The 18,278-nt window shown below is 53.4% G+C and overlaps 6 protein-coding genes across 6 annotated transcripts; 5 read left to right on the forward strand and 1 right to left on the reverse strand.

The window, feature by feature from the left end:
• Positions 1 to 148: 148 nt before the first annotated feature.
• Positions 149 to 1,437, reverse strand: MGL_1624 (uncharacterized protein; the record flags this gene model as incomplete). Its single annotated transcript, XM_001731389.1, has 6 exons — positions 149 to 258; positions 314 to 456; positions 577 to 768; positions 853 to 908; positions 956 to 999; positions 1,131 to 1,437. 6 exons carry the CDS (start codon positions 1,435 to 1,437, stop codon positions 149 to 151), a joined length of 852 nt encoding a protein of 283 aa, XP_001731441.1.
• Positions 1,438 to 1,680: 243 nt separating this feature from the next.
• On the forward strand, positions 1,681 to 3,501 carry MGL_1625 (uncharacterized protein; the record flags this gene model as incomplete). The annotated part of the gene is made up of 1 exon (XM_001731390.1): positions 1,681 to 3,501. The coding sequence occupies one exon, from the start codon at positions 1,681 to 1,683 to the stop codon at positions 3,499 to 3,501; it is 1,821 nt and encodes a 606-aa protein (XP_001731442.1).
• Positions 3,502 to 3,752: 251 nt separating this feature from the next.
• On the forward strand, positions 3,753 to 6,404 carry MGL_1626 (uncharacterized protein; the record flags this gene model as incomplete). The annotated part of the gene is made up of 4 exons (XM_001731391.1): positions 3,753 to 4,434; positions 4,479 to 6,028; positions 6,145 to 6,269; positions 6,320 to 6,404. The coding sequence occupies 4 exons, from the start codon at positions 3,753 to 3,755 to the stop codon at positions 6,402 to 6,404; spliced, it is 2,442 nt and encodes an 813-aa protein (XP_001731443.1).
• Positions 6,405 to 7,132: 728 nt separating this feature from the next.
• MGL_1627 (uncharacterized protein) lies at positions 7,133 to 11,926 on the forward strand (the record flags this gene model as incomplete). Its single annotated transcript, XM_001731392.1, has 1 exon — positions 7,133 to 11,926. One exon carries the CDS (start codon positions 7,133 to 7,135, stop codon positions 11,924 to 11,926), a length of 4,794 nt encoding a protein of 1,597 aa, XP_001731444.1.
• A 166-nt stretch (positions 11,927 to 12,092) lies between these two features.
• MGL_1628 (uncharacterized protein) lies at positions 12,093 to 13,859 on the forward strand (the record flags this gene model as incomplete). Its single annotated transcript, XM_001731393.1, has 1 exon — positions 12,093 to 13,859. One exon carries the CDS (start codon positions 12,093 to 12,095, stop codon positions 13,857 to 13,859), a length of 1,767 nt encoding a protein of 588 aa, XP_001731445.1.
• Positions 13,860 to 14,110: 251 nt separating this feature from the next.
• MGL_1629 (uncharacterized protein) lies at positions 14,111 to 17,611 on the forward strand (the record flags this gene model as incomplete). Its single annotated transcript, XM_001731394.1, has 1 exon — positions 14,111 to 17,611. The coding sequence occupies one exon, from the start codon at positions 14,111 to 14,113 to the stop codon at positions 17,609 to 17,611; it is 3,501 nt and encodes a 1,166-aa protein (XP_001731446.1).
• Positions 17,612 to 18,278: the final 667 nt, after the last annotated feature.

Genomic DNA, 18,278 nt, shown 5'->3' on the forward strand with positions numbered 1-18,278 from the left:
TTCTTACCCAAAAATGGAATCATAAGTGTTTTACACTAACAAGTCTTTCTGACCGCGTGTGTACAAGCTTGTGTGTGATATATTTGCGTAGTTTATATGTTTACGCTATTTCCAGTGACTGCGGGCAGTGCTGTACTTCTCTCATCAGCTATGGCGTCGGCAGACGAAGTGGTGTATGAAGCAAAGCAGCCAGCTTGGTGTAGTTAGGCTCGTTGTCAGGTGTAAGCCATCCATGTCGGATGAAAAAGTCGAGCAGAACTGGAAAAGCGTAAGTACATGCGCGTGCGATGTGGATCGATGTCTCATGGCGTACCAAGTGTGCAGTTGGGCTTAAACTCGTTGGCATAGATATGGTGTAGTACAGTGTCTTTGTCCATGAGCTCGAAAGACTGTGCTTCATCATCGTTCGGTGCTAGTACCACGTCATTTGTTGGTAATGGCAAATCGTACAAGAATCTTACAGACATGTGAGCAAATGCACTTGGTTAACGACACGTATCAACGATATATCGGCGGTGGCATGTGTGTCCGCAGTGATCACCACAACAGCAATAGCCACCATGTAGTTGTACGTACTGCATTTCTGGTTGGCGAAACCCTAGTTCCGTCTTGTAAAAGTATGTGATCACTCCGACAGAGCGCAGATGTTTCTTGACAAATTCCGACTCCAGACTTGCCTCTTCTCCGCATTCGCGCACAATTGTATCGTATGGCGTATCTCCTGCCGATATACCGCCTCCAACTGTATTGTCATAGCGACCTGGCCATCTTTTTAAGTGTCAGTCAAATATCCTCAGCTTCTCATTCTCCATTCCTTGCACCCCCCGTCACATGCAAACTCGTTGAACATACGTTGCCTTGGTCTCTGAGCGCTTGGGCACCCAAATCCGGCCGTCAGGCGTGAATGCCTATATGCGTGTCAGTTTTCCTAAGAGTGCCTACGCTTCCAACATACTGTCAGATGCACCCCAAATGTCGCCAGTCCAAATAAAGCACATGCTGAGCGCTCAAGTGTAAATGCCATATGAGCGTGCGGCGGCTTCCCAGGACCGTATACGGCATACTGCTCGCCTCTCCATCCTAGGTTACACACGGTTAGCACGACTATTCCTCACCTTTTACTCACGCACCGTTTAGTGGATCAGGGAATTCGCCATTCTCTCGCAATAGCTGCGCAAGCCTATTGATGGCCATCGTGCGTGCATCGAAAGAATTGCAAGAACACGAAAATGTCATGACTCGCGTCGTAGCATCCAGTTGTAGTGGGATCTGCGCCTCTTCCACGTATCGACAAACTACGTTCCATACTTTCGCAGGCAAAAATCCTATTTGCGTTCCATCACACACAAATGCATACAACTCTGGATCTGACCACGGGTCGTCATTGTGGCAGGCATTGGCAGCGTCCCACCACGAAGCGAACGTGAGTCCTGTCATGGTGGTGTAGCTCAGACATGCCACACTAAATCCTTTTCCATAGGACACACGCATGGCCTCATTGGACTCCGCCTCACCTGACACCACGTGGTGTATTGCGCACTGTCCACAAATCAACAGCTTTGCGGGGCCACCAAAGTACCTTTCTACTAGTCTCGTCCAGCCTTGTCTAGCTTGCGACATTCTAGACCTTCGCTCGCTGGGCTCGCTAATTTTCGCTTTAGCACGACAAACACTTCTTTCATGTCGTTACAGTTAGTCGGCACGTACGCCCCCAATCCCACGAATGTGCGTGCACGCAGCACAAAGCTGGGCGCTAGCCCCCAGGGCGACCGCATTTTGTATGCACAGGGTCGTACCGTCGTGATCCGCCACATTCGCGACGAACGCGCTACGACTCTGTATGCACAACACGCACAACCTGTGACGGTTGCGCGAATGAGTCCTAGTGGCTTTTACGTCGCAAGTGCCGACATCACGGGCAAGGTGCGGGTCTGGGACATCGCGGGTAGCGAGCAAATGCTCAAACTTGAGGTTCAGGCGCTCGCTGGACGTGTGCATGATCTCGTTTGGGATGGTGAGAGCAAACGGATACTTGTCGTGGGTGATGGCCGTGAAAAATATGCGCACGCTTTTCTCTTCGATACAGGTTCTAGTGTTGGGGAGTTGAATGGGCATAGCAAAGCTGTGAACAGTGTAGCGGTGCGCTCACAGCGTCCATTTCGTGCTGTGACAGGGGCAGATGACTGTTCCGTTATGTTTTACACAGGCGTGCCGTTCAGATATGCGCGTACGCTCTCACATCATACACGGTTCGTTCAGGATGTTGCATACGCACCGAATGGCACGACATTCGCATCAGCTGGGGCTGACGGACGTGTGTTTTTGTATGACGGACAAACGGGCAATATGCAAGCTGAGCTTTCTGTCGCATCGACGGCGCATGCTGGCACTGTGTTTGCCGTGTCGTATTCGCCTGACTCGGCACTCATGGCGACGGCTGGCGCAGATGGTGCCGTGCGGATTTGGGATATTGCCAAGCGCGCGCTGTTGTCAGAATGGCGCTCTGATGAACAAGATCGTGTACATGCTCAGCAAGTCGGTCTTATATGGACACGTGAGGCTCTTATTTCACTGAGTTTTAGTGGTGTGCTCGTGGTGCTAGAGCCCGACACATCAATGCAGTTGCGTGGGATGCTGCGTGGACCGACTATGAGTGTGGTAGATCTTGCTGCAGATGGCAACCAGATTATAGCGGCGGCCAGTATCGATGGTCGTGTTTACCTTTACGGCAAGCAAGGTGCTGACCGAGTGCCAAAAGAGCATGCATGGCCGAGTCTCCTGCGCATTGGCTGTGCGCAACGAGCCTTTGTCGTCGCAGCTTTGGACAATACACTGCGTCTTGTGTCATCTGCCAGCAATGCCGACGACGAGATCGTGTCTCTGGCCGTGTCGGGACATCCACGCCATATGCATGTCTGCAAGAACCAAGTCTTTGTTGTCACGGACAAGGGCATCGATGTTGTCACCATCGGTGACCAGGATGACAAGGCCAGCTCAGGTACATCGTCACAGGTTCTCGTGCCGCAAGCCACATGTATTACATCAGATGCTACTGCGGCTCTCGTAGCCATTGGCTCTGAGGACGCGCGTGTTCGCTTATTCCGCTATGAGAAGGCTTCTTTCCACTTCCTCGGCGAGCTCGCGAGCGGACGTAGCAGTATTACGGCTCTTGCATTCTCGCCTGATGCATCACTATTGGCCGTCGGTGAAAGCAGCGGAAAGATTCTTGTGTACGATATCGAAGCTCAAGCGCTGAAACTATCACAGTGGGTTTTCCACTCGGCAAGGATCCATTCTCTTCATTGGTCACATGATGGCGCCCATGTGGTGAGTGCCTCTCTTGACACACATATCTATGTATGGTCTGTTGCGCAACCTATGCAAAAGGCCGTCTTCAAAAATGCACATGCCGGTGGCACCAATGCCGCTCTATGGATTGACGAACGCACCATCGTCTCGGCAGGCGCCGATGGCGCCGTGCGCGAGGTACGTACTTTATGATTATACTGACCACAGTATACTTGGACACCACTGCCATCATCCGCATAGATGTGTAGCATTGTCTGGCCAAATACGCAGTATAACATCAAATGACATTTTTCTGCTCACTCCGGCTTTGGGGGGGAGGTTGGTCTCTATGTACCCCACGTCCAACCACATCATAGTCAAGAAAGCGAGCTACATTGAAAGCGAGGTGTGTGGCGTCGGCCGACAGAAGCGACGGCCGTGCTTAGCGCGAACTGGAAGACAGAATGTCTCCACAATCGCGCGTGCAACAGGGTCTGGGCCCAAGAACCCCACTTCGTATTTCGACGCCTGCTGCATTTGAAACTCCAATGTCATTACCGGGCTTGCTGGGTGGTGGCGCGGAGTGCGGTCCTGTGAACCCACTGCAGCAGCTAGGAAAACGGTTCGGACAAGATCGTGGTGCACAGTTCGATAAGTTCCAGCATGGACCTGACGCTGCCCCTGGGCGGCCTACCGCCTTTCGCTCCCAAGTGTCGGCTGCCGGTCCAGCTGATCCAGCCTTCTTTGCATCTGGGCCTGTCGCACCTTTCCATGTAGACCAGCTGCGCGAGTCTCTTCCACAAGTTGTGCCACATGAGCAATGGGCGCCGTCACAAGCTGTGATGGAAACATCATTCCACCGTCAGCAGCACACCCCTGTACCTGTGTCCTCGACAAGTGCCACGCCGGCATGGGCTCAAGACTTTTTACATGCGACACGCACTTCGACAAAACATACCGCTGTGCAGCCTGCATCAAATATACACCCAGTTCCTGCTGGTGCCGCTGCTGCCACTGTGCCGCGTGGCATGCCGCCGCTTGCAAGCCAGTTCCATCGCCCGTTACACGCGGTACCCGTGATGGGACAGCATCTGCAGGATTCGCTCGTAAGCCGCGCGCACAACGATGATCTCGCATATGTGAGCCGTACGTATTTTGGTTCTATTGACATGCATTTACCTTTTTGACAGAATCAACATGGGACTCTGCCTTCACTGCGATTGATGCACAAACACAGCAGCCAAACGAGTCAGCTGCGATCCCATCTGAGACACAGCTTGATACCATGAATGCCGATCAATTAGCACAGACAGCAGAGCGTCTGCTGAATGCTGTTCAGCATGACTCAAGTGAAAAGTTCCAGCAGAGCGAGTTTCTGCAACTCATGCGTAAGCTTCGTGATCGTGTAGCCGAAGTCCGCGGCGACCAAATCGTCGATCGTGATGCCAAAGGTAAAGCGAAGGCACATGGACCGCCGTCGCAAGCAGATCTCGATACAATGCTGCAGCATGCCACACCGTACGGGTCGCAGCGTGAGACGCAGCAGGAGAACCAGCACCATGGCCATGCGCAGACGCTTATTCCTGATGCCCTCGCGGACTTGGACGAGTTTTGGCGCGAAGAAGACTTGGCCAAAGAGCGCGCTTCGTCTCATCCCAATACATTCCTTGGCGATGGTGGTGACGTCGCAGCGCGTATGCTTGAGGACGACGCTTTTTCGCGACAACAACACAACCAGCAGGATCGTGGTATGAATGGCGACGATCTGATTGCACAGGAATACAACAAGTGGACCTCGTTGGGAACAAACGTGCCGGGTGCGAGTTCTGAGTGGCAGGAGGCTTTTGATTCTGACGAGCATGACCAAGACTTTGTTGGCCGCGCATGGCTCGGCAAAAAGGGTCATGGCTTACCAGGTGCTCAAAATGCTGAATGGGCGAAGCTGCAGAGTGACTGGGATGAGTTTGTTGCGACACCTGACGGTATCAAGTCACACAATCGCACGCACGATCCATTCCCTTACGAGACGCCTGCGTATCGGTTCCATGATGCAAATCCGTACATGGCGAACATGACTCGGAATCATGCAGCGCACTCGCCACCGGGGATGTTGGACACGGTGTTGGAGCACGAAGCAGCGGTGCAAGAAGATCCCAAGGATGCGAGTAAGTGGTATAATTTGGGCCTTCGACAGCAAGAGAATGAGCGCGAGACCCAAGCTATTGCTGCGTTGCACGAAGCTCTAAAGATCGATCCCGCCATGAAAGAGGCCTGGCTTGCTTTAGCCGTCAGCTATACAAATGAAAATGACCGTGACGAGGCGTTGGAGGCATTGGACCGCTGGATCAAGGTCAATGACAAGTACCAAGCGGTCGTACAATCGTATCAACAAGCACGTGGTCGGCAAGGTCAGGATCGACACCGTCAACTAGCGAATATGCTTTTGGCCATGGCCCGCTCGCGTGCGCAGGACATATCCGAGCCAGTGGATGCCGACGTTCAGGTGGCCATGGGTGTCTTGTTCAATGCGTCGGGCGAGTACAGCAAGGCTGTTGATTGCTTCACAACAGCTCTACACGTGCGCCCTGACGACTGGATCCTGTACAACCGTATTGGTGCGACACTGAGCAATTCTGGTCGCTCAGAAGAAAGTCTTCAATACTACCAGCAGGCATTGACGTTGCGTCCCGACTTTGCTCGCTGCCACTTCAATCTTAGCATTTCCTGTTTAAACCTCAAGGTACGCTCTTACATTGGCCTATTGGTCGTTTCCACGCACAAAGTACTAACGCGTGTTCTCTCTCCGTCCCTGCTCTCCCTCTTCTACACACGCTTTTCCCCTCGACACACCCACAGATGTACACGGAAGCGGCTGAACATGCGTACACAGCTCTTACACTCCAGCAGGCGTCCGAAGATGACGACATGCCTGGTGTTCAAAACAATAGTCTCTGGGAGATTTTGCGTGTCTCTCTTGACCTGTACGTCCCTTTGACATCATATGAAACACCCACTCACACACTCACTCTAGAATGCGGCGTCCCGACCTGGCCAGACTTTGCATGACGCGTGACATCAACCAAATCCATCTCGATCAAATCGTAGGCACCTCATAGCGTACTGGCACGAACCACGTGATACCAAAACGATGTGTCACCCGCCGATCACCTGCGGAGACGCACAGCCATAGGACTCATATTAGAGAGCGGCTCTGAGCGTCTCACAAAAATCGAACAAGAGAAAGCTGTTAGGTTCTCCACATTGTTGCATGAACCGTTCGTTGCCACCGCCACCATGTCAGCCACCATGGACATGCGTGTGCTGGCACAGCGTGCATTGTCCGAATCGGCGCAACCTGATGAAGCAATAACTGTAAATCAGCGTGCTTTGATTGACAAGGTACGTTCTGAGTGCGAGACAAAGCCCCAGCTGTGCTAATGATGCATTTCCTACTAGATCTTGGCGAGGTACTCGGCAGAATGTGCGTCTTTGCGTCTTATTCGAAGCATACTGACCCAGTTTAGTCACAGTATTTCGTGAGCTTTTGCAGAATGCAGATGATGCTGGGGCAACTGAATGCGAGCTCCGGTTCGCTACAAGTGCTACGGTCCCACATGCACAGCTTCCGCTGTCGACGAAACCCAGCGTGCCGGATACGAATGCTTTATTAACGCAGTGGACGTTTCGAAACAATGGCACACCGTTCAGTGGTGCCGATTGGAATAGACTACGGCGCATTGCTGAAGGAAACCCGGATCCCGAGCGGATAGGTGCTTTTGGCGTTGGTTTCTACTCGCTTTTCAGCATCTGCGAAGAGCCCATTGTTCAAAGCGGCGATGAGCTGATGGGATTTTTTTGGAAAGGAGACTCTCTCTTTACACGCCGTGCACCTGCACCTGCGAAGGAGACGTCAGAAAATGGCATGCCATGGACGACATTCCTGATGGCGCTCCGCGAGCCCACGCCGTTCCCTGAGTCACCGTTGACTCTGTGTCAATTTCTTGCGACTTCCCTCACATTCACAAGCAAAGTGCGCTCTATCCGTTTTTTTATGGATGAGCAGCTCTTATGCAGGCTAGAAAAGCATGTGGGGTTGCCGCAGATATTGAAGCCTTCGCGACATTTGAAGCCGACGTCGCCGGAAAAGTTGCTTTGTGCACAGTCATTATGCGCATCGTCGCTGCAAGTGCAAGTACATGTCGCACGCTTCATTCTTCTTGAAGCTGCTGCTGCTGCTGCGCGCGAGAAGCCTAGCCTGCGGCAAACGCTTATGTCTGCGTTTTCCAAGACCGCAGGAGCCGGCATAGCCTCGATGCTTTCCGGAGCATTTGGAACACGCCCTGCACCTACGAGCGAAACACTTGCACAAGACATGCGCCTTGATTCAGCTGCTCAGCTTGAAACCGTGCATTCGGCGTTGCATCTTCGGATCGTCTCAGCAAACATTGGCGTGAATGTACCTGCTTCATTCGCGCGGGAGATTGAACGAAGCACAAAGAAGGGCTTGCCGAAGAGCATGCCTCTCCACATCGTGTACATGGGCCAGCACGAACTCGACGCTACGAACGCACCTGAGCCGACTCCTTCCGACATCGATGCGCATGTACGAGTTTTGTTTGATGGGCTGATGCCCCGCCTGGACACACAGGGTCGCGTGTTCATCGGGTTCCGCACGCATCAAACGACTTCGTTTGCCGGTCATTTGGCTGCTCGGTTCATCCCGACTGTCGAGCGAGAATCGCTTGACTTTGTCGATCGCTACTGTGCGCGTTGGAACACGGAGCTTTTGGCGATTGGCGGTTTCGTGGCGCGTGCCGTCTATGAGCATGAGATGCAGCGGATCGGTGCTGAGTGGGCCGATCCCTCAAAACGTGAACACGTGCTAGACGCGGCGCTGCACACGATGCGCTTCTTTTCATTTCATCGATCATCTCCATCGTCGCGTGTGTCGGTTACGTTAGAAGAGTCGTTCTTCGCTTGTTGTACACGTCCATGCATCTCTCTCATGTCGACGAATGGATTGCGCTCGTCGGAGGCGGTGCGATTTCCCAGTGCGATGCTCGCTGACTTTTGCCGCGATATACCGGTTTTACCCGCCGCTCACATCGAGGCTGCAGACGTCTTTGTTATGCAGCTCCGTGTGCGCAGGCTGGTTCATGATATTACGATGGAAGACGTGTTTACGGAACTGTCGCGGCGCCCCTTGTCTGTAGATGAGATGGTCGCTTGCCTCAAATGGTGGTGTCAGGTCACAGCACATCCATCATTCGAGCCATCGCTGCGTCGTCGCCTGATCCAGTCCGCGGTTGTTCTCACGGAGCATGGTGTGCAAGCTCTTAGTGACGTCACAACGGTCTTACACCCTGGAAAGCTTCCACCAACAGTCGTGCTCCCGCCGACCTGCTTGACGTACGCAGTATCGCGGCATTTCAGGACCACTGAACTCAACTCAGTCTTTGACTGGCACGACCTTAGTGTGAGTTCATGGCTCGAGTACATGATCTCATTGGACCAGTCACCGGCCCCTGACGTCGCGAAGACTCACGGCCTTACAAAGTCGCCGCAAAATGCTGAAGCAATCCTGAGTGTCCTTGCGTGGACTTGGGGCCATTTGCCCAACGCCCAGATGTCGGCTGTGATTGCACTTTTGCAGCCCATCGCGTGTATACCCACACGAGCGGGAATGAAGCGGCCGAATCAGGCATATTTTTCCACCGTCTCCCTGTTCTCTGACTTGCCTGTAATCGAATTTCCGAGTCTCGTTATTCGCGGACATGCCGAAAAAATGCTCGAGGCACTGGGTGTCCGCCGTCATGTCGAGATCCAGCTTATTTTCGACCGCCTTCTCGCGGCCGGCGACTGGTCGCATATCGATCTCATAACATATCTGGGTAAGCAATCCACGCATCTCACGCCGACTGAAATGCAGCGCCTCATGCAGACACCGATCTTCCCTGCGGAAAGCGGCTCGCACCGCGCCAAGGCCTCGCAGCTGTACGAGCCTTCCGAGGCACTCCGTTCACTTCAGGTACCCATACTGGACTGGTCTGGACGCACATGGCGTGCATCATCGGATGAGGCCAAGTTCCTTTTCGCCCTTGGTCTGCGCCGCCACATTCCACTGCCGGACCTGCTGAGTCGTGCATCGTGTGATGATCCACAGCTTCGTGACAAGGCTAGGACGTACTTGCTTAACAAGTTCGCCGTCTACGCAGACTCGTACAGCCTGATTGATGCAGCCTCCTATGCGTTCGTGCCTGCTTGTGATGGCAAGCTGTATGCGCCTCATCTTGTGTATACGGATGCCACTGTCGCTTGTATGAACTGGCCCGTCGCGAATGTATCGGCTGTTGACGCTACAAAGCTTCAGCTTCCGACCCATCCAAGTGGTGCAGACCTTGTGCAGCGACTGTGTGCGTCTCCACCACAGACAGTTGCTGACGCATGCCGTGTGTTTACATTCTTGTCTTCGGTGCGTACATTTTCTTCGCGTGACCTCGATACACTCCGACATGCGCCTATTGTCCCTGTAGAAGGCCGTGGCCTTGTCGAGCCGGCGTCCTGCTACTTCGCATCTGCTCAAAATGCACCGCCCGAGTACCGTGCCGTATTTGCGTACGTGGACTTTGGGCCAGCGGCAACTGTCTTCTTGCGTGCGTGCGGTGTGTCTGACGAACCCAGCACTGCTGAACTCGTGCAAGTGTTGATGGACAATGCACCACATTTTTATGAGCTCTGTCGTACACCGGAGACGTACCTGCAAGTTCTTCGCCGGATTGCCGATCACATGGACGAGATTCCGTCGCACATGCGCAGGGCTATGAGCCGCACGCCGTTTCTACTCAGTTTGCAGCAGTCGCGTGGTGACGACAATTCCGCGGCTTCCGCAAGCGCATATGCACTTCGAACTGCACCCGATATCGTGTTGGTCGACGATGCAAATGCACATATGCTGTTCTGTGACCACCTGTTTGTCGCACCACATGATGACGTTTTAGAGCCCATGTATGCATCTCTAGGTGCACCACTCCTCAGCTCGCTTGTGTCGGAATCATTTGAGATCGCGGGTCAGGTCCTGTCCGATACTCCCCATACACAAGAGGTACGCCGCATTGTGCTAGAGCGAACGCCGCTTTTTCTCTTCGAAAAACGTGCGATGGCGAGCAAAGAGATCCATCGTGATATAACTTGGCTTGAGCAGTCGCTGGTTGTGCTACAAGTGACAGCACCTGGTATCCAGCAGACACGTGTGCTGAATTACCAAGGGCACAAGTGGAAAGACGTGCAGAGATGCTCGGCGATGGCACGTACTTCTCAGCGCGCATGGCAACTACATGTTGCTGGCGATATGGAATTGGATTGGTTCGAGGTAGCCACGTCTCTTTGCAAGGCACTTTTGAAGCGCCAGCATTTGCAGGATGTCCTCCTGCTTATGACCGTGCTCTCTTCGTCGCTGCGAAGCCTTAAACGCAAGGGCTTCCACGTCGACAAGATCTTAGCGCAACAGGCGATGCCAGCGCCACTTGTTAAAGCGCCAGAGCCCGCCTGGGAGAGTTTCAAGGCCCAACTCCTTCAAATGTTCCCAGAGGCACAACCTGACTATGTTGAGCAGCTTCTCCGCTCATATAAAGACCACCATATGCAGCAGGCGAGTGAAGTATTACTGCAAGGCAACTACCCGCGAGTCTCTCTTGCTAGCGAGGCATCGGGACAGCAGCGGCAGAACGAAAAGCCATCCTGCCAAGAGCCTCGTCCCGCTGACAAGACTAGCCAACCTGAGCCCTCAAAAAGCGGCAACAGTGAAAGCGCGCTGGTTCCCGACACACCCAAAAAAAGTAAAGAAGGCCACCAAGCCTCGCCAATGCCCCCCATCCATTTGCCTGATGTGCGTGGCTCGTTCCTGAAGTCATGGAAATCAAAATTCAGTTCGCGTCCATCTTCCCTTGCAAGCGGCACGTCGTCGATTCGTCCATCAGCGGGTCCAGCGCAGACGCCACCTCTAGCGCCAGGGAATCCTGCTGCTGACCTACATGTGCAGCCGCCTACAACGACGACATCGACCTCCTCGTCATCCGACATCCAGCGTCACGTCCAAAATGCTATTCAAGCATCGCGCCCCGATGCATCGACGATTATCCAGTCCAAATCACAGACCCGTGACGTACGAGAGGCAGCCACATCGTTCTGTGACGTATCAGGCATTGATGTGGATCTTCGCCTGGCAGGTTCCGTCGCTGGGATGAACGTTTATGTGAGCACGGATCTTGACGCAAATTCGACTCTGATCAACAATCAAGCGGCTCTTGAACGTCTCATTGAGGATGTGTATCGGCCCGTCGGCGCCATCTTTGGTGTTAATCCAAAGAGCATGCACGTATTTTGTGATACTAAGGGCCCATCCATTGCCTTTAATCGTGGCGGATCTATTTATCTCAACTTCCGCTACTACCTCGCATGGCACGATGCAGATGTCCAGTTGGGACACCTTGTAAATCCCCTCATTTCCGTCTACTTTAGTATGGCGCATGAACTAGCCCATAACCTTGTGCTCGCACACAATTCAGAGCACGAATTTTACTTCTCCTCTATCGCTGAGCAATACTTCATGTCACTCGCGAAGTACGTAACCTCTTTGTAGTTGGCGCTATTGTTCACGTTACAATGCTTTTGAACCGTTGTACACCTCCATATCTCTGTGCCCTGGTTTGCTAATATTTGAATCGACGGCTTTTGCCCATAGCGAAATTTTGCCCAAATTAAGATTTTCTCACTCCATACGCCTTTGGAACTTCTCGAGTTTCCTTATGGCGACAGCGTTCAGCTCCGCAGACGCAGCGATCATTGAACATAGAGTCGAGCTGGATCCCGATGCCGTCCAGGCTACAGCTTCAGCATCAGGTCGCGCTGTCGAAGAACTGTATGATATCGAAAGTACAGCGCGGCAGCTTGTGTATGAACGGAACTCCGCAAAGAAGATGACGCCACCCCTCCAGCGTGTGGCACTCCAGTTTCCTGACGAGGCCCTGATTGACTCTGTGCCTGTTTATCATGCATTGAATAAGGCGCTCAAATCGTTGACAGATACGCCACCGCGACTTTACATTCTGGCTGACACTAGCTATGGGAGCTGCTGTGTGGATCAAGTCGCTGCTTCTCATGTCCAAGCTGATGCTCTTGTGCATTATGGCCACACATGCCTAAGTGCGACGGCGAGCCTGCCTTCTTTGTATGTATTTCCGAAACATCCTGTTGCTATCGATGATGTCGTTGATGGCCTGCTGCGTGCATCCAACGAACTAGTCCCAAGTGATCGAGCAGCTGTAGTTCTCACGTATGATGTCGCCTATACCCATCTTATGGAGCAAGTTTATGAGAAACTACTTCCACGCTGGCCTCACAGTATACCTCTCGTCTTATCTCGCATCGAAGTAAATCAGCGATTCCATGCGCAGTGCGCGGCTCGTTCTCGCTCCGACCCTGGAAGCGAACCATCTGACTCGCCGCGATCGTGTCAAGCATGCGGATCGTGCGTGAGTTGCATGCCTCAAACGCATAATGCTCAAAAAATGCACATTGAGCCGACATCCTCGCTCTTAGGCATGCGTCAAATGTCCTTGCCCGCAGGTTCGTCTCTCCTTAACACTGCCGCCCTGTATGTGGGTGGCGAATCGCGTGCCCTGACGCACCTGCTTCTTACACTTGGGCCTCAATACCCGATGGTCTCATACGACCCTAAAACACATACCATCCGCTCAGAGACAGGTCGCACGAACCGTCTGCTTATGCGGCGCTATGCAGCTATTCAGAAAGCTCGTGATGCCTCGGTCGTTGGCCTCGTTATTGGTACACTTGGGATCCATGCTTACTTGCCGCTTCTGAACGAGCTTCGGCGCATTCTCACATCACCCGCTTCGCGGCGCAAAGTCTATACTATCAGTGTGGGCAAGTTGAATCCGACGAAACTCGCGAACTTTCTCGAAATCGATGTGTTTGTGCTTGTCGCATGCCCAGAAAACTCTCTGTTAGATACGCGAGAGTTTCTTCGTCCCGTCGTAACGCCTTGGGAAATGATGCTTGCTGTTCAAGCTCATGGCGGCAAGGAAGTGGCTTGGTCAGGTGCTTATGTACTTGATCTAGAACGAGTCATGCGTGATGCGTCGTGCATGGACTTGAATGCTGCTGGAGATGTGAGCGACGATGGCAATGATGACGATGAACGCCCGCACTACTCTTTTGCTACGGGCACGTATGTCTCTCGGACGAAATACGGTACATCTGACCATGTCTTATCAAGATCGGGCAACAGTGAAGGTTTTACCCAAGCCCTGGAACGTCTCTCTGTTCAGCCACAGGAAGTAGCTGTGCGCGATCCCAAGTCGGGTCAAGTGGTCAAGGTATTGGATAGTGCGGCACTTGCCCACCGCACGCAACGAACATGGCATGGTCTGGATTTGAAAGAAGGTACACCACATGCAGCTGTACTTGAGGAGGGTATGGCCGGCTTTGCTCAGCGGTATGAAGATGCGGATGGCACACGCGAAGGTTCAGCTTCTCGTGGGGCTCCTGCGTGAGATCATATGGCAACAAAAAACGTAGGACACCACCTATAGTCATCGACTCCACACACAGGTTCATGTCACCACGATCATAAGAGCCCATCACAAGCCGCTTGGTCTGAAGACCTTGTTTTGCTTATATAATATCACATTTTCGTGTATGCGGTGAGAGGCGCGTCGCGTCAGTCGCGTGTCGCGTCCTGCTCTGTGTGACGCTTCTCTTCACTGTGCCACCGTGCTGCTTGGCCAAAAGGCGTGCCCAAAGTATGGCTCCTGAGCCGATCGTGTACGGACGGCGGAGACTCGAAGCTGATGCAGAACTCTCGTCCGAACATAGCTCGTCACCGTCGTTCCAAATTGTGTCACCGCCATTTGCGCAGCTCGGTAAAGACACTGGCGGTGGGGGCGACTCCAGCTACGACACAAGCGTAGCGTCAGTGCCGCCGCCAAAAGGCGCAATTCAAGATCAGCTTGAAACGGACGTCGAATCAGACATGGAAGAGCCTGTATGGCCGTCCTTCGTCGCGCGCATGCAAAAGAAGAAAACGCCCTCCAATACTGACGCATTGTTCTTATCCGACGATGAGCCCCAGTACGAGGCCGCTTCTCGATCAACGACAATACAGCCTAACGGGATGCAGGGTAAGCTGATGCCGCTGCCCGTATCGCCTCGTGCAGAAGCCCGCACGGCTCGAATGGGAAAACTTCGTGGCCTTGCGCAACAGCGTGCAGCCCATCATGCTCAACTTTCAGAGCAAGAGCCTCCAGAACATGTACATATGCAGGCATCCACGTCGAACGCGACTAATTCCCCATCAAACAGGCCGTCACGACCTCCGACGGTGCTCTCCCATCAGCGGCTGTATACCGAAAACCCTTCTATGCCACTCGATGCAGGAATCCACAGCGATGTATCCGATGACGAACTAGATGAAGAAATTCGAGTGCCGGCGCCATCAAAAGGTCCCCGCGGGCTCTCGCGTAAAGATCAGCGTGAAATGCACAGCATGTCAGCCAAGTTACGGCGTGAAAACCGCACGCGACTCGTGCGGCCAGAGCCCAAGCGGTATCAGCTTTCCGAGCTTCTCAGTACTATCGAGCATACAGCATCACCAACTAGTATTCATGCGATGAACAGCTCTGACCCGGTCGAGTCTTCTTCAACGCCAGATGCACGGCATGCGCTCGTCCCGCCGCAGCCATCCACGTCGCCGTCCGATGCACACGCTCGTACAAAGAAGAAGTGGGAGTGGATTCAGCGACAGAAAAAGGGATCTGTTAATGATGGCACACGTGAGGATGCTAGCGGCAGCGATAGCGATCTTGAAGTCATCGCACTAGGCCCACACCCTCCGCGTCCCGTCCCTTTTTCTATGTCGTCACCGCGTGATCGGCAACGAGATGCGGCTGATCACGCACTTGCACATCTTGCCGTGTATCCACGTACACCGCGCCGGCAGCGCATCTCCACGAACGAGTATCGCTCACCGAATGCAGGTGAACCACATACCAGTCCTGTTCCCGATCGTCAGTTAGACGCTATGGCCCACACATTCGGATTTGCTGCGAACCAACAAGCAGGCACATTGCCCGCTCATACCGCTGCAACGCTACACCATTCTCATCCCCATCAGTCACGTCCATTTCCTTCCGGATTGGGTCTTGATGAATTGAATGCTACCGTACTCCAAAAGGTTTATGCGCAGAATGCTGAACTAACGGCGAAGAAAGATCCGCATCTCAAGTCAGATGAACAAGGTACGGTTCCTGCATCGTTGCAGACTCCAGCACCAGCCCAAGCACAGGTGCAGTCAACTTTGTCACCAACGCCGACGCCACCTGTTTCACCGCCCGCCGCGGCACTAGATGACAGGTCGCTATTTCCCTCGCCGTCACCTTCTCCGCCACATTTGCCGCCATCGCCACCTCTTGCTCGTCCAGAGAGCCGGGCATCGGTTCAAAGCGACGACAACTCAGAAAAGGAGAATGTCCCACCACCTGCCATGCGCAAGCCTTCTTCACAATCAAGGACCCTGTCTCAACATGCTCCTCTAACTGAGCTGCCTGTCTCAGATTTGGGCGACTATTTCGTACCGACGCAAGTTCCCGCACAAGGCTCAATTCCACGCACGGAGTCGAATAGTTCCGTACTCGCACAGTTCTTCGAGCGAGGCACGCAGGAACCACAGCAAAGTGGATCATTGGACATTTTTGCAAATGATCGGCGCTCTGGACCTGTAGGAGGCATGACACAATTCTTCGAAGCGACACCTGCCGGCTCTAGCATGTCACGCAGTCAAGAAGCAATGCCGCCGCCATCTCGCACATATAGCGGCGCAGATGCAGACGCCTTTGACGCACTACGTCGGGCTGAACGAGCAGCTGCCGCTGCTCCCCAGTCACCCGACATGTTTCCTTCTCTCGATCCATCTCTTGCTGAGCATGGCGAGGAAGTATGGCGCGAGGCTCAACGAGCTCAAAAAGCACGTCACAACGAAGTATTGTACCTGAACGAAGACGGTTTTTTTACTCAGACCAAACCAACAGACGAAACGCCGTCCTTATTTGTGCACGACCATTCCGGTGGATCAGAGAGCGACAATCACGAGGACAATGACAAAGACCTTGTGCGCAAGCCTGCAAAGTCTCCTTTGTCTCAACATAGACGACGGCCTCAGTCTGCGTTCGTGTTTGGCGAGGCAGAAGAATCGGATGAAGACGAAGATGAGGCTCGAGGCGAGCATGGCGGTCTCGCTGGTATATTCAGTGATGAAGAATCGCTGAGCAATGGGCGTGACGGCACCAAACGTGGCGGAAATGATGACGACGGGGATGACGACTCTGACGCCGATGCAGATTTGTCTAGTTTGCTGGATGACGAGAGTGACCAGGATGTTGATATGAAAGACGATGCCGTGCACCAGAAGTACTTGCAAGATCGACAGAATGACGACGCGGCGCTCCAGGCGATGCATGAGCGTGCAACAAAGGGCTTGTTCCGGCATCGACGGCGAGGTCGGAACGATGATGATCGACTCGCGGATTTACTGGACGAAGATGCAGATGAGGACGAACTTCGTCGTCGCTTACAGGCGCCACGTTTCTCCAAGAGAAAGCGTCGATGCATTGAGGGGGATGGCATGGATGCCCTTGCTGTTCGTGATGATGCTCAAGCCTTTGTGAAAACGTATGCCGAAACGCACACGGCGGGTGATGATCATGCCAAGTACGACTTCCTTGATGCAGGCGATGTGAGCTCCGATGAAGAGCGTGTCACTGCACATGACGTGCGTATTCAGCTCCTGGCCCAACGTGCGAAAGATCGCGAACAGGTCATTAATAACGAGATGAGGACACGTCCAATGCGAGATGATGAAGCGATCGACAAGCTAGATCATACCCAGCACAACATGCCTATCAGGCTCAAGTCTCGAAGCAGTGAGCTCAAGCCGGCAGCGGGAGCAGGAGCGACGCCGGGGTCTGACGATGATGGTGATGTCCGTGTGTTATTCAAGTCTGGCAAAGTCGATGAAGCGGCCTTGCCACGCGCAGTACAGGAGAAGCGCGCCCAACTTCTTGAAGAGTACAGTCACGAGCCACAATGGCATGATGTGCGTGGCGGGCGGGGTCAGTTAGATCGTCGCCGCACAAGACAAGCCAAACGCCCGCATAGCGACCCTCTTGCACACCGCGCGTGGCAAGCCACCCCATCTGCTCCATCTGTGCTGAAGCAACATATTCTACGCCGCGAAGCACGCTTCCCCTAACTCGCTTATTTCATGATGCAACTATAGATCCTAACGCTGTTGTCGATAATAGAGACGACACTCCCTCTGCTATGCGTGCCGTGTGAGTCGTCGTCGTGATAGGCTTGTGGTATAGATGATACCCCTTTTCCATACCCACTAGGTCGTTTTTTTCACGCTCCTTCGACTCACGTGATACATACACGCGACGCGCGTAAAGGCATATTTTTTGGCGCTCCAGCTCGACGTGCCTTTGTTGGCACAAGCAGGGGGAGACTCGGCAGCCAGTAGCATTCCCGTTCATCGGTCAAGCGACCTTGACGCTAGCATGTCCGGCTATGTGCCTGAAACACCTGCACGGGCGCGGAAGAGTCTGCCAGTTATGCCGATGAGTGTGCCGAGTCGTATTCCAGAGACTCCAAGCTCTCGCTTGCCAGTGCGCAAGTCTGGCTCCGTCTCTGTGACACCTCGGCACAGTGTTACTCGCGTGCTTGGTGAATCACAGCGCGAAAACCTCTTACCCGTACTTCCACGAAACAGGTCTGTGGATCATGTAGCAAAAGCAGCAGAGGCGCGCTTGGATGAGCTGCGTCACGAAAAGTTTATGCTTGTTAATGAGAGGGAGAATTTAAAGACCGAAATCCGTACGTACCACGTTCAAGGGCTTTTTCTGCTCTCGTGCCTCTCA

The sequence above is a fragment of the Malassezia globosa genome (assembly GCF_000181695.2).
Source record: "Malassezia globosa CBS 7966 chromosome Unknown mgl_sf_3.1, whole genome shotgun sequence".
Taxonomy (NCBI): Eukaryota; Fungi; Basidiomycota; class Malasseziomycetes; order Malasseziales; family Malasseziaceae; genus Malassezia; species Malassezia globosa.